Here is a 19,246-nt window from a genome sequence, read left to right on the forward strand (position 1 = left end):
TATTACAAATAAATTACTACAATAAAAAGATAGCACCAAAACACTAACAAAGAAGGAGATTTGACTTCATCTAGGAGCTGTTATGAGGCATGGTGTGTGTGTGTAGAAAAGGCAAATTTCAGCAGACATCTCGAGGAATGTGAATTACAGGAAAACAACAGCATGGAAGTGAGGTAGCCTGAGTCAGACTGGGCTCCATCAGCAGAACCACATATTGTCTGTCATTTAAATGTGAGCTTGTAGAGAAAGGGTTTAGAGCAATTATGAAGAAATGTCTAAGATTAAGTTGAATTTTGTAAAAATAAAAGTATAAAAACTCAACTGGAATAATTTCAACACTCCTGACTGGCTGTTGGAGAATTTAAATAAATAATTTACATTTTAGTTAAAATAACAAATGGATTAGAAACCTAAGGGCACCATGGTCTACCACAAAACCATTTTGTGAGAGGATAAGACCAGAGAGAAATAGTAGCATTGGAAGAAACAGTGCTTAAGGATTTTCCCAAATTGCAGAAAGACATCCATCTACAGATATAAAAAGCCCAAACAAAGTTTTAGAAAACCAAACATGTGAAAAATCTGGAAAAGAGCAAGGAGAAACAAATAATTGACATTTCAACTGTAACAAAATAGAATATAAAATAATCTTTAATGTGCTGAAATAGTGTTTTAAAAAAAAGCTACTTAGGGTGAATAAAGACTGACAATCAAAATCTGAAAGTTTCACTACGATCAGTCTCCTAATTACGCCATACTCTGGTATCCTAGACAACACACCAGACAGAAAGATGATAATAAAGAGAAGCTCTAAAAATGAATACAGATGCAACAACTGTCTCCTAACTGTGGGGCTTGAACTGGAGAAGTAGAGTAATATGTAAGCACACGGCTGGTGAGCTGGAGATATAGTCAGGGCCGTCTGTGCTAAGGTTCTCACCACCAAAAGGACGGGACTGAGAATAAGGCCCTAGGTTTAACCCCTAGCACTGGTGTACTTCTAACAGGAGGTAATGGGATGTGTTAAGACAGATATATACACTAAAATATATGAATCGATGGGCAGTAGTGGTCCAGGCCTTTAATCTAGCACTCAGGAGGCAGAGGCAGGAGGATCTCTGTGAGTTTGTGGCCAGCCTGGTCTACATAGTAAGTTCCAGGCCAGCCAGAGGTACATGAGACAAATCAAACAAAATCTGAGGTAACTTCAGAAGGAATACAGTTCAATTTTCAAATAAGCAGAGTAGAATGACAAAGAGCATACAATACAAAAAAGCAGTTAGAGCCCCCACCACCATCACCACCAAAACAAAAAAAAAAAAAAAACAAAAAACAAAAAAAAAAAGATCAGAGAAAACAAGATACCCTGAACGTAAGACCCATAAAGATGTTAAAGTTCTCTCTGAACTCAACCTGTGGGAAGAAAGGATTAACAACTCAATTGTACTTTAGAAAGCCTTTGATATTCCTAAATACTTTATCAATTCTAAGACAAAGCAAATTGTATCTCTCTATAAATAATTAAAATACTGAAAAAATATAATTAGATTGACTTATGTACTGGTTGTGCGAAATGCCTAGATTTCAGGCTGTTTTTTGGTTACATATTTTTTAACCTAAAACAGAAAATACTTGCCTTTTTATCTTCAGGGTTTAATTGGTTCATTAACATATTGACATTATCAGTATTCCAAACCCAAGAGTTACTTGTGAAATACTCAAGAAACACCATGGCTTTGTGAAGACGGGTGATTGTTTTCATCATCCTGTATTTCAAGAAAAACCAAGAGGTTCATATATAGACTGGGTAAAAAAAATCCCATTATCACCACAGTCCCAACCACTTACTCCCAACTATAATTCAGTAAGTGTACCAAAATAGCAGAGAATCAGAATATTTCTGCATCTTGGGAGCCTAAATTATAAATCCAAAATGAAAAAAACAAATTGGAAGTAGCAGCAAAGGAAATTTAATATCACCGGTACAAAATTCTGCTGACACAGAATTAATTCTCAAAGTATATGCAATACTAAAGTTTAAATTCAAATTTTCTATGTATCACATAAGGCAAAAAGATTCAGTTTAGACTCCCTCTGCATTTTTAGCTACACCTGTCCTTAATAAGAATCCTTAACACAGTTTCTACAACTATGTTATAATCCCAGCACTTCAGCATCACTGAAGCAGATAAACAGAAATATTCCTCTGCCATTTAGTCTCCTCTATTAGAAAAATACAAGAACTTTCTCTTCAACAGTGATTGGCACCACTCCTGATTATCTGGATGTGCTGTGAAATCAATGACGAATGCCAAGGACTTTCTGAAATACTCAATTGCGCAGGCCTCACCCATGTCTTTCCTCAGAGAAACAAAACAGTATAATAATTCTTTGTTTCCTTTTAAAGGGCAAGGAACCTTAATCTTATCAGACAATATATTTATTATCACTTGTATAAGTCATTGATATCAAAGTACTAATCCAAGCAGTAATTAAGAAAGAGCTTTCTGAATCAATTACACACACACATACACACACACACACACACAAAAAAAAACCCAGGAAAATGGTTCATCTAGAAATAAAAAAATTCCATTTACATTCCCACAAAAAGGATTAGCTAAAAGTATATGAAATTTAGAAAGACCTCAAATTAAGAGCTTTACAAATGGAGGACATGGCAGAAAAATCAGACTATAAGAAATGATAAAGAAAAACAGTACCATTAGCCAAGAAACTATGATAACATTTAATACATTTAGAAAGAAACCTTGAATAAAATACTTGAAGGAAATAAAGCAATATGAATAATGTAAAGAAAAAGTACTTCATTTACTAAGGAATTCTAAAATAAATTCTTCATTAAACATGTAAAGAATTATCAAACATCCAAAGCTATATCTAGATAAAGATTTTAAAACATATAGCTAAAACTTAGGGAACTTTCCTTTAATGAACAAGATTTTTTTAAAAGAATTTTTTCTTTAAAGATATAACAAATCTAGAACAATCAACACAGTATCACAGGCAGTATAATATACATTAATTTCATCCCAAACATGCATAGTTCACACCATTTTCCAATGAGTATTTTACTAAAACATTTTCTTCCTGACTCCTTAACTGTCCATTCTTGCCTAATCTCATGTGTGGATTCACTCAAGTGACAATAGCTGCCCTAAAATCAACCCTTGATTCAGTCATCCAAAGAACATTTCTTCTTTAAAAGTAAACAAACAAACAAAAAACCGAGAGGGGCCAGGCATGGTAGCTCAAGCATGCTTGTAATCCCACAGTTGGGAGGGTGAGGCCGGAAAATTGCCATGAATGTGGTGCTACACTAGTTTATAACTCAACCCTGTCTCAAAACAAAACAAAAACAAACAAAAAACCCACGAAACAGAGGGAAGATGTTAGAAGAGTTGAAAATTCATACACATGAGAAATTTGCAGACTATTATCATCAAGATATTGGTAACTATACCATCGCTCTGGTTCAACATGTCATAGTGAATGCTGGGACTATACTGTCTGGTACCTGTTGAGGATGTACTTATTCTTTACTATGACAACTTCTAAAACAGAATTAATAAATATAATTAATCACAATTTACAGTACGGCCAAATCTTAATTATCATCTAATCTAGGATTTCTCAACCTTAGCTATCTATCACAAATCAAAGTATTTATGTACTAAGATACTTGGCAGTACCCATGGCCTCAGCATACTGGGGCTGAGGTAAAGCACACCATTCCCCACTGTGATGACCAACTCCAAATATTGTCAAATGTCTCCTGGTGAGAATCACGTAGATGAAAAATGTCAGGTTCAGGTAAGTTAAACAGAACAACAAACATGAAGTAACTTAAAAATATGCTATTTGCAACAATGACATAATGCTAAATGTAGAATAACTAATGATGATTCTATATGTACCCTGGTTTCCCCTTTAACCAAGAATCCACATATTAAGAAATGGAACATAATTATCTCAAAATATACAATGAGTCAGATTTTATCTAGCTGACACTCAAAATCATGTAAATGAGTAAACTGGATTCCATGAACTGAACATTAGTTTAATGTAGAATGAGGTTATATTAGGGTCTATAGAAGGTGTAACATAGTGTTCAATTATTCTTGACTAGGCAAATATCTAAAGAACAAACTATGAGACTTAAGTTAATATGTACATCACCTAAGTAAACTTTTATATCCCTTGTTGCTTTATTTACTTATTTACTTAATTGTTTTTCTGAGACAGGGTTTCAATCATTCTATGCTGGCCTATGTAACTATGTAGCCCAGGCTGACCTCAAACTAGTGAAAATCCTCCTATTTCACAGCTTCCTGAGTACTCAAATTATAGTCTGCAGCACCATACCCCACTCCTTGCTGCTTTTATATTATACACTTACAGAGGTCTCAGATTATTCCTGCTTTGATAGATCCTACAAAGTAAATTACACTGTTACCTACACTAACTTCTTATCACAAGGGGAAGACATCAAAATGAGGTGTTGACTTCAGAAGTAAGAATGGTGCTAAGAATAGTCTGTCTTGCTCTTTGCATACTCACCCTTAAAGACTTCAGTCACCTTAAATCCTGTCTAATGACCCCTGAGGCTGTCATGCTACAAGGAATCTCAAACCAGACCATGTGCAGACAACACATGAAGAGTCTAATTCTAAAGGAAGAGGGAAAGCTGCCTAGCTACTCTGCACCCTTCCTCTCCCTCAATGACTCACTCTAGTGTATATGTCCTGGTTCCTGTCTGATCACAGCTTAAAGACTTACTGGTGTGGGACAATTCTGTATTCTGTCAATTACGTTTTAAATAAATGCTGATTGGCCAAAAGCCAGGCAGGAAGTATAGGTGGGAAAACCAGACAGGAAGTAGAGGTGGGGCAATGAGAACAGGAGTATTCTGGGAAGAAGGAAGCTCTTCCCCAGTCCTGCCGAGATCACAGAAAAAGCAGAATGTGACCTACCCTGCTGAAAAAAGTACCAAGCCATGTGGCTAACATAGATAAGAATAATGGGCTAATATAAGTTACCAGAGTTAATAAGAAGCCTGAGCTAATGGGCCAATCAGTTTATATCTAATGCACACTCTCTGTGTTATTCCTTTGGGTTATGTTGGCTGTGGGAACTGGGCAGGACAAAGATACACAGAAACCCCAACAAGCCTGGCTCTCATGTTACAGACTTACTTCAACCACAGCCACTCATCCAAACCTCTCCAGAATTCCTTATTCACAGAAGTCGTGACACTAAACAAAATAACTTGCTTTGAGATACTTTGGTTACATGATGATTTGTCATGCAATAGAGTAAGACATCTCAGTACTGGGAAGGACTGACAATAATACAAAGCTGAGGTTTGTGGCATTTTAGAATTAGGTGGTAGACTCTGTTGTGACCTTTGAGATCATTTACTGAAATCTGAAAGGACCATGGAAAGAAAATTAGAGGTTGAAGCTCAGTAACATGAAGATAACAAAAACCAAACCTATCTTCCTAAAATTTAATCTAGTCAAGATTTCTGGAATGAAGACAAGCTGATCTTAGAAAGTAAAGTGTCTGAATAAAATATGGAGAAAATGTAAAAGGCTAGTCAGGAATGCATTAAAAAACAATTTTCTTATGGCACTGCATGCCTGTCATTCATGCTCGCAAGTGCTAGCATGCAAGTCCTGAGCCATAGGCTCATAATGGCAGAACAGTGCCAGGTAGAGGAAGCACAGCTGAGCTGCAATTTCCTCCAGAAAGTATTTGGCATAGTTTACTGCACAGAAAAACTGCTGCATACAGCAAGCTGGGAGAAGCACATGGGAAAGCTGAGAATTTTCAAGATTCTTGCACTGAAAGCTGAGTGGGCCACTCCACTGATGCTAGCTACCCTTGCAATCACCAGCTAACCAGTTTACTAAGAATGTATTAAAAGGAAGACAGTAGGCAATCCATTAGGAGGGTAAGAAGCAGCAACAGACTAGACAGGACAGTGGGAGACAGATGCTAACCTATTGTTAGGCTATTACTAAGTCTGTGAATAGTAACGAATCAAATGTTCAGAAAGTGGTATTTTTAAATCTAGAATTCAGAAATTCTAGGTTGTATCACATCAATTATTTAAAAACAAAAGGGAAAAAGATTGTTTCTGAATATAAATCAAATCCAGGGTAGAGATATAACATTCTTTAAGATTTTAGAGTGCCCTTACGCAAACATAGAATTTTTTAAACAGAAAGACCAAACAAAAATCTCTCCAGATTGTAAAGACAGATACCACATTCTCTACTATTTGGATGGCAGGTTGTAAGAAGCAAAGATTTATTATCTATAGGTAATGTTCCACAGCAACCTAATGAGACCTAAGAAGGGCTTGTCTCAAAGAGATTTGTGATAGATTCTGATCTATCTGATTAGAAAAGACACAATGGAAACTCCTAATTTTTAGCTACATGAATATATATATGTACACACACACATATATGGATAATATACCAACGAAAATGTTTCTGTAACAAAAGTAAGTAAGCAAGAGCCCACACACCAAATCCATTCTATTACTGAACAATCATGTTCATTATTTATAAACATGTCTATGACTTTCCTTTCTTTTAACAGCAGAGCAGACTGGTAGTAACAGAAACAATTGCTTACACGGCCTAAATGTATACAAGATGACCCTTTAAAGAAAAGTTTCCTGATCCCTGACCTGGATTCTAACTTTTTATGGGCAGGAAGCAGAAAGAGTAGGCTGTTCAAACTTGCATGGGTCATTTTTTTATGGGAAAAAATGGAGAATTTTCAGAATGTAGAAATGAGTCTAGCTGTCAACATATACCTGGACTGCAACTGGAAACTTATGGGACAGTGTTTGCTGCATGCCTCCCATTTCCTCTTTTTGACAACACTGTCTGAAGCCATTATCTTATGTTTCTCTCAACATACAGAGTACACGGCAGCTGCTAATTTGCTTTGTCATAGGTTTTCATAAGACATGGAATCTGCAATGTCATTTCTAAACTATCTTATCTGTAACTGGATCAGATTTAAATGGCAAAACATCCAGCTGATATCATAGGGATTTGTGGAGGAAAGAATTAGCTGCACTGTTCAAGGTAGAAGAATGTGAATTCTCTTAGCCAAAAGGTTAACTGTTACAGGCTGTACTTTCCAAAAATAGCTGAAAGCCATTCTGCTCACTTGCTCATTTCCGGGGTCTGACTGCTCTCCAGAGCACCCCTTTTCCTTACATCTAGGAGGGTTTGTGACTTGCTTGTGAATAAAAGCAAATCAGGCATGGTGGCATTTGCCTATGGTCCTGGCTTTCAATCTGAGGCTGGCCTGGGCTACATGAAATCCTATTTCAAAGAACAAACAAGGCTGAAGTGATAATGGAGGATTTCTAGCTTCCACTTGACTTAAAGTCTAACACTTTAGCTACCATGCAAAAAGGTTAATTCTTAGAGGCAACCATTAGGCCTTGAAAAGATCCTACAAAGTATAATGCTGATGAGACAGAGGCAGTAATACCCGGCTCCTGGCTAACCCAGCTCCACAACCCCTGACCAGACTGCAGTTCTTTCAGCCCCATCTGATCACATGACAAGTCTTAAACTAAAACCACAGAAACCGATTTCTCTGCAAATTCCTGATCCCACGAGAAAAACACAAGATAATGAAATAATGACTATTTTAACCACTAAATCTGAGATGACTTGCTATAACGCAGAATCTTCTTTGTATTGCTTAGTAACTATGGATTTTTCCTTTTATTATAATTATTTTTAAGTTTATTGAGCTCCCAGCTATGATTGCCTTCACCAGACCTATACAAGATAAAGCCAGTCAACATTCTAACAGGGACAGGGTAGAATCTCATATGTTCCCACCCCTAGCTGAGAAGCTGCTGATAGCTGACAGCAGTCAGTGGAGGGGCAGTCAGTTTTCTTCACACATGCGACCCTCGGTAGGTCCAACATGCTTCAGTGTATCATCCCATACCCATGTAATATGTAGGTAGCATAAATTGGACTCAGTGGGTCATTTTAAAAAGAATATAGCTGGGTGGTGGTGGCACAAGCCTTTAATCCCAGCACTCGGGAGGTAGAGGCAGGCGGATCTCTGTGAGTTTGAGGCCAGCCTGGTCTACAAGAGCTAGTTCCAGGATAGGCAGGCTCCAAAAGCTACAGAGAAACCCTGTCTCAAAAAAAAGAGAAAGAAATAAATAATAATAAAGTCAGGAGGAGTAGGGTGGGTACAGAAAGTTGGGGTTGAATATGGTCAAAATATATTGACTTGTATGAAATTCTCAAAGAATTAATAAAAATTCTTTTAATTAATGGGAATTAGCCCATTCTCTTTGTAAGGCAAAATGTTGTATTAAATCTCTTTTACTTTTTGGAACTAGTTTTGTCTTTTCTGCCCTAATTTATAGCAACTTTAGTAATATAAGTATACATTACCATCAATCATTCATTTCACCTGATTTTTAGCCATGAAAAATGCCAACATAAGCAAAACTATTTGCAAATCATTCTAGGAAAGTTGAAATGTTTGTTCAGCAAGTCGATCTATTCAACACTGACCCTTAGTTCAATGGTGAATATATAAACATTCTGAACTATTCAATCTACCAAAATTCCCTATAGGCAACTCAGATCCTGAGATACTATAACTGGCAAATACCTCACTTTTATTTTTTTCAGCAGCTAATAGAAGTCCTGGAATCATCATCTTCTTTGTACATAAATACTTAAATCCTGAATTTGCTAATTAAAGGTGCCAATGTAGTTAAAAAATATACATTTTGTAGTATATTTCACTATGTGGTAAAGACAGTAAGTAGGAGAACTTTAATTGTGGGGTTTCAATGAAAAAAGGAAAGGAGAAAGAAAAGATATTACAACTATAAGAAAAGAGCAAGTTTACTGTTTGTCAACTTTTTAAAACTAGAACATTAGTCAAAAACTGTAATTACCATATTATAAGCTGAATAGGTAGCTAAGACATTTCAAGTAATTTTCTAGAATCATCCTATATTTTTCATATGAAACTAAACCATCAACTTTAAAGCAAAATATCTGACCCTGAATCCCTTGTAGAAAATTCAGCACTAGGTTCTTAAGGGAGAGTGAGGGACTCAATTTCAGCTTATAATAACAATGACAATCCTGACGTAGGACATTTCCTGCTATAATGGGATTTTGGAGAATCAGTGACCCCATAAGATGAGATCCATTCTTGGTATCCGAACATCTCCAATTTCTAGGAAATGTCCTGGCATCTTGATTGTGATTGTGTTTAATCAGGTTAGTAATTCTAAAGGTAAGCTCATGCTAGCGACATGATGTCTCTCCAGCAAGCTTCCACCACCTTACCAATACATAGTGTATTACTGCTATTCTTCTTACCACGGTTTCTGACCTGTCAACCTGAGTGCAAGATCGAGCAATAATGCAGGCACTGTATGTCTGACACCCTTCCAATAATGGAGTATTAGGTTGTTGGTATAGAACTTAATATTAGGGTGCCTGAGTACTTGGTTTAAAGGATTCATCCTGAAGAAATGATTTATATAATCTCCTGTAGGAAAAATAAGCGTTAAAGCATTTTGAATATTATTTTTTATTCAGAAAGAACCTAAAGTTAGACCTAGACTTCAACATATGACAGTAATTTATCACCCAAAATTTAGAACAAATAGAGTGACTTACAGCACTACCTTTGCTTTTCTGACAGTGTCTTACATTCAAGAGTCTTCTCATTCACAGAAGGCCATTAAGCCTTATCATAAGCATGAACAGATAAAGAATTAATAGCATTTCAGTGTTAAGCACGGTTGTTTAACAGTCAGAGGAACAGATAAGACAGAGCTAGTCACCATTACCTTGGGCTTCTTCCAGTCATCCTGAGGTAGATATCGTACAGGAATGCTGGGGCCTTATGGCTCACAGCAATCCAGTACTGATATAAAAGGTGATTGGAGGTTAGATTTACATTGGGCCGTCTGAAGGCCTGTTCGAGAGGATTCCTCTTGAAAGTGGAAATTACATGGTATTCTGAGGAAGAAAAGTTGTGTAACAGCTTTGATAACAACCATGTAATGAAGTTTTGAAAAAAAAAATCATGTTTTCACAATGCAAAATATTTTACCAAAGATTCAGAGTTCATTCATTTAAAAAACAAGCTTTTCTATTCTCCATAGCTAAGAGAAATGGGCATTAGACTGCTGATTCCAAGGGGTTTAAAAACGGCCAGTATTTTAATTAAAAGAATAAATTTTTACTAAAATTCACCCTGAAAATCCTGTTAATGTTTTACCTAGGCCAATTTATAATGTCACTCTCTATATTTCACCTCTCACGATAGCTTCTTTCTTTCTGTTCCTCTTTCCAGATTCTTATTACTGTACTTACTTAAAAAAGAAAAGGAAAATCATCATCCTTTGCTTATGAATGATTTACTCAAATTAACACACATCATACAAGCTTAAAACAACCCCAAAATAACCTCTGCTGTAGTTTACTTAGGTTATTCAACATCAACACAATCAAACTTGGTATCTTCTATGTTAATATTTTAATGGAAATGTATAATATGGAATTTGAGTTTTCACAAAACTGTACAACACAACAAAGTGTATAAAAACCTCACTTACTTAAGATGCTTCAATATCCCTGAAGGACCATGACTTAAAATATTGTGAAATCACTAGAGTTTTTTCTTACATACTCCAAACAGTCAATCCTTAAATTTAAATACAAATGACACAGAAAAACCCTAGTACAAATATCAAGTAAGATTGCTCTAAGGTAGCTAGGTGTGGTGGTGCATGACTGCAATGTCAGCTCCTGTGAGGTTGAGGGAGGACGACAGAAAGCTGGATGCCAGCCAGAACTATATTGCAAATTCCGGGACAGTTTGAGCTACATAGTGAGATTTTTATCTCAAAAAACGAAACAAAACAAAACAAAACAAAACAAAACAAAAAAAAAACAAAGCAAAGCAGAAATAAGGGCTAGGAATGAAGTGGTAGACTGCTTGACTTTGTGGATGGGTGAGGAAAGGGGTAGACTGATCCCCAGAACCAATTTACTTTAAAAACAAAATTATTTAGAATAGCAAAAATTCAATTGGAAATAAAAGATTTTAAAAAGAAAGTCATAAATATTTATATCTGACTTAATTTAAATGTTCTACTTGTTACAGATCTTTTACTTTGGTAGAATGTAGTCTGGCAAAAAGTATCCTACTTCCTAACTCCTTCACTTAAAACTCTGGGGACCAACTAATACACCTACTCTTATAGGTGTAAATATTACCTACAGACTGACAACATAAGACCTGAGTGTACTCATTTGTTAGAAAAAAGAACTACCCCCAAGCCACAGGTAGTCTATGAGAGTGTTGCAGATGACAAGAGAACAGCCAGGGTCTCACTAGGTGAATGGAGACATATGCCAGGCTATTCTTATATTGTGAAACATTAAAGGTATCCGCAAGGCAGGATTGGTAGTTATTCTCAAACAGTAACTAACATAAGAATAACTTTGTAACTCAGTGGCCCCAATGCCTCATTTAAAAAAGTCAGTGAATGCTTTATGTTCTAACATTCAGAAACACAGATAAAATCATACCAACTTCCCCCCAGTGGAAAGGATTAGTGCTGCCTGTTGTGCAATTATACACCATGATGTTTCTTGGTCTGCAAAGACAAAGATAAAAGCAAAGAAACATAAGAGAAGTCAAAAGTATCTTAAGTCTTATGTACTATCAAAACAGGAAGACATGATGATGCTGGGTACCTATTCTATATTATACAAAAAGCACTCTAAGGGATTATTTCTTAAATGTTTAGGCTTTAGTTACAAATACTATTATTACCATAAAAGGATGCTCAGAGATTATTACAGCTGCTCTAGTGTGCCATGGTTGACATACAAAAAACATCTCTTGTTTATACTATTTTAGTTTGGCTTAATCATCATTCAGGACCCCCCCATCTACCCACCCATCCATCACATACACACACACACACACACACGCACACACACGCACACACACACACACACACACACACACACACACACACACTTTTTTTAGTTCCTAACAAACCTGTAAAATCTGTGAATTCATTAATTCACACGTTACTGCTTCCACTGCTCAGCAACTAGAACAGACAGTGGTATTTCCTATATCCTAATAGGACACTTTACTAACATGGCACAATCAGGACTAAGGGATTAAGCTCCTTTTCCCTCTCAGTTACCACACAGTTAATAAGCAATATCGTTGCCTCATATACCTATTAACTCCAGAATACCAGGCTGCAGCAAGGCTTGTGTTGACCACTACATCTACAGGAACAAGATCTGCAAGGGCATTGTTGGAGGCACGCATTGTTCGAAGAATTCCTTTCCCTGCCTTTTTTGAAGTTAAAAACAACACATTCAGATACATAGCCAAAACACATATACATAGACATAAGTATAAAGATATAGGAAATTTTTTTTATCAAAGAAGTAAGTCAAAAAGTTTATTTACCGCAATGAAGAGACCACTTGGTCCATTAAAGTTATCAATCCATCCCTAATGTCAAAAATTGAAGGAAAAAAAAGAGGTTAAAACTACTATCAAAGTAGATTTATTATTTGAAAGTGCTAACTCCAAACACACTTTGCCGTTTTCTCCCAAAGCCTAAGAAAGATCTACATTCCATGAAGAATAGTGGTCTTAGTACCCAAAAATGTCCCAAGAGTTTCCTCTAGTGTAATAAATGACTAAATCAAAGTATTTTTAAATTATTACCTACCTCTGCTAAATCTCTGCAAAGGGGAAAAAATACTGTACTTTTCATAGCTTTTCCTAAATTAAGCCTGTACACCTTTGATTTTATACTATTTATTAACACAGTATCTTAAGAGAAAATAATACATGTTCCTTAAACTTAGTAAGTAAATCAGAAGAAAACAGAATAATTATCAAAACAACAAAAGATAGGCTATCACTTACTGCTATTTATACAGACCTTGGGCTTTTTTTTTTCCCCCCGAATCAGCTTACTTTCTGGCGTTTGTTTCTGCCTTCTCTTATTCTAAGGATTTAAAAGTATCCTAACACCCTTTTTTTCCTGCTTAGTAGTAGCAAGCTACCAAAGAAATCTCTTATGCTTTTCTTAGCTTTGTAATCTACACATAGAAAGATATACTTCACATACTTCCTTTTGGCAATGAAAACAGATGAAATTGTGGTCTCCTTTACTGAAGACACAATGTCAGAACTTTTGATTTGATTTTCGGCTAGAAATTAAAACTGTTACTCTACATTCCATACACTCAGAAGCACCTTAGAGATAAAGGCGTGAGTAATATATCTCTTTCTATGCTCATCAGCTCTGTACAGTAGAGCACATTCAGCATATAACACAACTCTTAAATCATATGCCCACTCTTTATACAGTTAGAACTTAAAACTCTAAATCCCAATTACTTAACAACTTTAAAGAGCTTACTGGAAAAGGTTCTTTCCAACTGGCACCAACAATCGATGGCCTTACAATGGCAACATTTAGCTTTGCTCCTTCTTGTTGTACAACATATTCTGCCAATGCCTTGGTGTAGATGTATGTATTAGGTCTGTCGCCTATCAATTTTGGTGTGATATCATTTACTAGGCCATCATCCATCCATCTGGCAAGCAAAGAAATTAAAAATTCAAATATTTTATCATAGATTAAAAACCTACTTAATTGAACTTTGCACAAACCTATCTTTTGCCCTGATTTAAATAGTTGCACAATAACCCTTTTCTTTTCTTGTTTTTTTTTTTTTCTTTTTTTTAAAAATAGGGTTTTTCTGTGTAGTCCTGTATGTCCTGAAACTTGCTCCGTAGACCAGGCTCACCTTGAACTCAGAAATTCGCCTGCTTCTGCCTTCCAAGTGCTGGGATTAAAGGCATGTACCACACAATAACTTTTACTAACAGGGGAAAAAAGGTAGTGTCTTTAAATATGAAACATAGGTCTACTATCTCCAACTCCTATATCAAATAAGAAACAATACATCTTTCATAAATCATATTTAGATAGCAAACTTAACTGACCTGAACCAATTAAGGGTTTTAGAAATTATCATGCAGTTTAAACATTCAATATTTTGTGTGTCTTTGATCAGGGATGCTATCAAAAATGAAAATGAAGTAATTAAGTACTATTATATAGTACTTAAATCAGAGTTTCTTTACAAAGTCCAAATAAATTCCAAAATAGATCAGGTGTCTCAAAGTTTCATTAGAAAGTACATATATATGTATTACCATCAAATAGAGTAACAGGTTAAATATACACATTTGCTATTTACATATATTCACATTTAATATAAAATGTCTAATAATCTAAATATTTAAGATGAATCACTGGGATTATATATCCTCAAGAGAGATTAATAAATACTATGATTAATAATAAAAATATTAAAGCCTGTTATGAAAATTCAATTAACAACCTACAATTCAGTCATCTCTTAACTGACCTTAACATCTCTGAAGATCACCTGTAAAAAGGACCATGACCAAACAGGTGACGTCAATGATCTTTCCTTATTTTTCTCTAAGGTGCTATGTCCTTTATGTCTACTAAGCACTCAAGTAGATTATGTATATTGTTACAATCTGATGATAAAAATAACTTTTGAAAACTGTGTAGGATAGGTAGTTGACAGATGGGAAAATAAGCTCCCTGCACCACCTAAAAACATACAAACAAACAAATAAAAAAGCCAAAGAAAGACTCGGGATACTAAACATTACTTGTACTGAGTTTACACAGCAAGTTCACAAATCATTTACTAGACTAGACAGATTCCTTTGAAAGCCAGGAAAGGAGAAAAAAGATTTAGGTTACAAGCTCTTCTCATTTCTTGGCATGTATAAGCCAAGACTAAAAAGCCAAAAAGTGCTAAGCTTCATGAGCATCACTTCTCTCCAGAAGCACAACACTTTACTGATCTATGATGAGATGAGGGAGATATTAGGAACATCTATGAAACTGAGTCTCACAAGAAATGTCTCCGTCATCTATGGTACTGATTTTCTTACAATCCATTTCCATGAAAACCCTTTCTTAAAAGGTCACGAGTGCTTATTTCAGGGATGGTGGGAATCAAAAGTAAATGGAATTATCTGTGAGGAAAGATGGGACCAAGAAAAAACAAAAATTGTAAGAAAAAAGCCCATAGAGATACTGTTTGCAAACAAATATGTAAAGATGCAATGGCTGTTGGAATGCTTCCATAATTGTAGTCCAAAAAAAACTTCTTCATATGGTAAGAAAGTCAGACCGAAAAGCAACTGAAGGCTAGGTTGTGTTATATACATTTCACATAATCCTTTACATTTATCAAATACAAATATTGTTCATGTAAGAATTGCTGCTAGGAATCCCTGTCTTTAGAAAGATGGTAACACTAGGAGTATGAATTAAAGGACTAGAATTCCTCTGATTCTCTTAAAAAGGAAAATCTCTTTTTATGTATTGTACACTGCAGGAGAGGGAGTTCTTTAGAACCTTGGGGTTAGCAGCCATTGGTCTCTGGTCTCTATAGGAGCTAGAAATGACTACCTAAAAAACAAAGCTTCTAACACAGAGACAAATTATTCAGAGACCTTCCTCCAATCATTACCTGACCCAAAGGGAAAACTCTACAATGACCTCACCAACAGACAGAACCCTGTACTGGACAGAAAATAAGCAGTTGTTGAATACAGGAAGAGATAAATACATGCATGCACATGTGTGTAGATAGCACAGAGAGAGGGAAAAAAGATAAACTTGAACAAATCTTAAGACTAAAAGCAATGTGTATAAATTCAAACATACTCTAAAGAATCAATCAGCTTCTTGGGATCTACAGGGGGAGGATAAACTACTTCATCGATATGCTTTCGATTGCAGTAGGCGTATGCTGTTGACACATGCATGAACACTTCCAGATTCTTCATTTGCTGTGCGAGGAGAATAAGCTGTCGTGTAGCAATCACATTTAACTGAACAGCATCTCTGCAAAAGAAAGAGACAGTGAGAACTTAGAAATCTATGTGTTTTTTTTTTTCCTTTAATGTATTTAAAACCAAATCTGAATTTCAGTAGGTAAGTACAGACAAAGAAACATGTTTTTTGGTATTGCAATTTCTCTGTTAGCTCTGAGTCAGTATGTTTTATTTTAGTATGAAGAACATTTATTTTAATAACTATGCATAAATCCTCCAATAATAAAATAAACTCCAATATAGGATTTGAAAAAAAAAGTATACACTGTGATGTAAAACAGGATTATGAACAAAGCTATAGAATCAGGCTGGGCTCAGACCCGGGTATGGCCTCCTTGTCAGCTAAAATGCTAAGTTACACAAGCACTCAACCCTCAGCTTCCTCACCTATAAATGAAACAGTAATAAAATCTCCCACCAGAACTAGGAATGACTAAATGAAAAAAATAACTTGCAAGCATTATAAACATTTAGTATCTGCTATTCTTAACACCATCTCAAAACTGCCTGTGAGTATTAAGATAAGCAAATGGTGGAAAGTTTTTTTCTCTATACAACTTGATTTGTAGCATTTTTTTAATGGTCCATCACAAAGTCTATTGTACAACATAGTAACTGAACTAAAAAACAACATACCAGAATAATGAAAATCATACATTTTTAAAGCATTCTTAATACAAGAAGAGTTATGTGAGGTCATAAACATAATACTTTAGTCATTCCACATGCATTGTGCATGATAAACAAACGGAGTGAGTCCCAAACTAGTGACACATCCAATCTCAAACAAACAAACAAGTAAATGAATGAATGAATGAATAAATAAAAAGTAAAAATAGTGAAGAGCATCCAAGGAATCCTATCCTTAATTTGTCCTCTGGCTTCCACACACGTGTACACATACCTGCACATACACCAATAAACAGACTATAAAAGTAGGGGGATAGGGACAGGTTGAAATACTCAACACTACTGAGTGGTAAAACTGGCATAGAGTATTACAGTCTTATTACAACTACAAATTCATACAACTGACCTAAAAGAAACTAGGACAAAGTACCAGTAATTACAGAAAGTATGCATTTATTAATCTAGTAACCTAAATTTCAGAGCAAAAAGTCACCCAAAGCCTAATTTTTCAAACAAGAAATACAATTTTTATGGCAAGTGAAAATTACACATATTGTTATGTATCAATATTACAGAATCACGTAGTGACTAAAAGTATAACCATGAAAAACATTAGAAACATGTAAGTTATTTCTATGCTGAATTTATTAAATTAATATTAATAACTATGTAAAAAATGCATGCTTAAACATAGATCCAATGAGCATTGAGGGAGGCCTTTTTAAGGTAGGGTCATGTAGCCCAGGGCTGGTCTGCAACTCCAACTCCCTATGTTGTCTAGGATGAACCTGTTTTATGATCCGTCTACCTCCATCTCTTGAATGTTGGGATTACAAACATGTATCATTACATCAGGTGTGAAATGTTTTTTATAAAAATGAAAATGGCACTGAGCACTCTGCAAAATGCTCATATTGTCAGTGTTTAAGAAAAAATACGTCACAGATAGAATTCAGTCTATCTGACTGTACAGTGATACTTCGATAACTATCTGTTTAAAAAGAATGAGGACAAGGAGGATATTGTTTAAGAAGAGGTATACTGAGAATATTTTATTACAAGCTCCTGAGGACAGGACAAGAAGTTCTGGGTCACCAGAAACAAGGAGTAACTCATAAAAGGGAAAAGCTAAATAAATAAAGATCTCTTAAGACTTTATTTCTTTTAATTACATCTGAGATCCTATGGAGGAAAAAAATGTTTTTAATGAAACTAAGGTAGGGGTCTTATGATCTTCCCAAATCTCAACTAAGGAGAAAAAAACATCTGTTCAAATGGAAATCTAGCAAAAGACCTTTCACAGAGAGGATACTATCCACTAGAGCATTGAGAATGCATTATTTTCTTTCACATTTACAAGACAATGGGGATAGGGAGAGAGATGTTTTGAAAAAAGGACACAAAGGGTATTCTGTTGCACTGTCCTGAGGATAGTGACAGTTTCTAGGTCACTGAAGTGAGGAATAACTCAGGAGGCACACTTCTGTGCCTTGAGTCTCTCTACTCTATTTGTACCTGAGAGCCCAAACCTGAAGACACACTAGAACAACATAAGTTAATTTAGTATCTGCCAGGCTAGTTTTAACCTCAATAGAAACACTAGTTTTATTTTGCTGAACTTCAGCTTGAGTCCCTTACATTCTAGACCAGAAAGTAAGAAAAATGAAGTAAAGTTCTCATGTTTTGCTTTATGAAATAGTAAATCTTAAGACAGGCAGGATCAAGTACAATCAAGAAATCTACATTTTAAAATATGTTTCCAGTTATTATAGTTTTATTTTCTCTTTTTTTCTTTTCTTTGGAGGTGGAAAGAGGCAGATAATATTTTTATTAAAGGCAGCTTTCCGTACAGGAGCACGTATGAAAAGTTCACAGCAGAGACAGGGCCAGAGACAGAACTAGAAAAAAAGTTATCACCACAAAGTGCCCACACAAGCAACCAGGATTCACCACTAGCCCTTCCTTAAAGTCTAAGGACTGTACCATTCCTTTATCTTAACTTGTGCTTCCACTCCTTTTGGAAAACCAACTCCATACTTATCCCCTAGGGCCTCATCATCTAGAACTGCTCCATTTCTGAAATCCCATGCGTTTTCCCCAAACAATCTGTTTATTCCCTCTTTTCTGACTGTTTTTGACCTCATGATAGCCTCTGGCCTCTTGATATTCCTCTCTACACAACTGACACTGTCCCGCCTAGTGAATACAAGACCCTGTGACCAACTACTTATACAACTACTCCTCCTCTTCTCCTTTCTCACCTCTTTATTCCTGTCAATTTCTCCCCAGTTCAATATGTGAAAATCATGTCTGAAAACTAATGAACTTTGCCTCCTCAGCACTCAACAGATGTGTTCAGTACTATCTGCATTTAGGCCTGTATCAACATAAAACCTCAGGGCTTTATGAAAGGGTGCTATGAATTTGAGAGGCAGAAGGGATAATAGAGGAGGGTCTGGTGGGAGAACAAGAGGGAAATGATGTAAATACAGTACACATATATGAAATTTAAAAAAATTAATTATAAAAAGAAATTTTCTTGCTGAAGGTACAAATT

The 19,246-nt window shown here is 35.6% G+C and overlaps 1 protein-coding gene across 2 annotated transcripts in view; it reads right to left on the minus strand.

The window, feature by feature from the left end:
- The window catches only part of Far1 (fatty acyl-CoA reductase 1), a 49,950-nt gene that overhangs the window by 5,780 nt on the left and 24,924 nt on the right, over positions 1–19,246 (minus strand). For both annotated transcript variants that reach the window (XM_038310479.1, XM_038310488.1), the window contains 7 exons: positions 15,890–16,069; positions 13,526–13,703; positions 12,559–12,603; positions 12,320–12,438; positions 11,652–11,719; positions 9,902–10,073; positions 1,637–1,766 (listed from right to left, as the gene is read on the minus strand). In XM_038310479.1, coding sequence (XP_038166407.1) covers positions 1,637–1,766; positions 9,902–10,073; positions 11,652–11,719; positions 12,320–12,438; positions 12,559–12,603; positions 13,526–13,703; positions 15,890–16,069 — 892 coding nt within the window. The remainder of the gene's footprint in view (positions 1–1,636; positions 1,767–9,901; positions 10,074–11,651; positions 11,720–12,319; positions 12,439–12,558; positions 12,604–13,525; positions 13,704–15,889; positions 16,070–19,246) is intronic.

This window comes from Arvicola amphibius, chromosome 1, assembly GCF_903992535.2.
Source record: "Arvicola amphibius chromosome 1, mArvAmp1.2, whole genome shotgun sequence".
NCBI lineage: Eukaryota > Metazoa > Chordata > Mammalia > Rodentia > Cricetidae > Arvicola > Arvicola amphibius.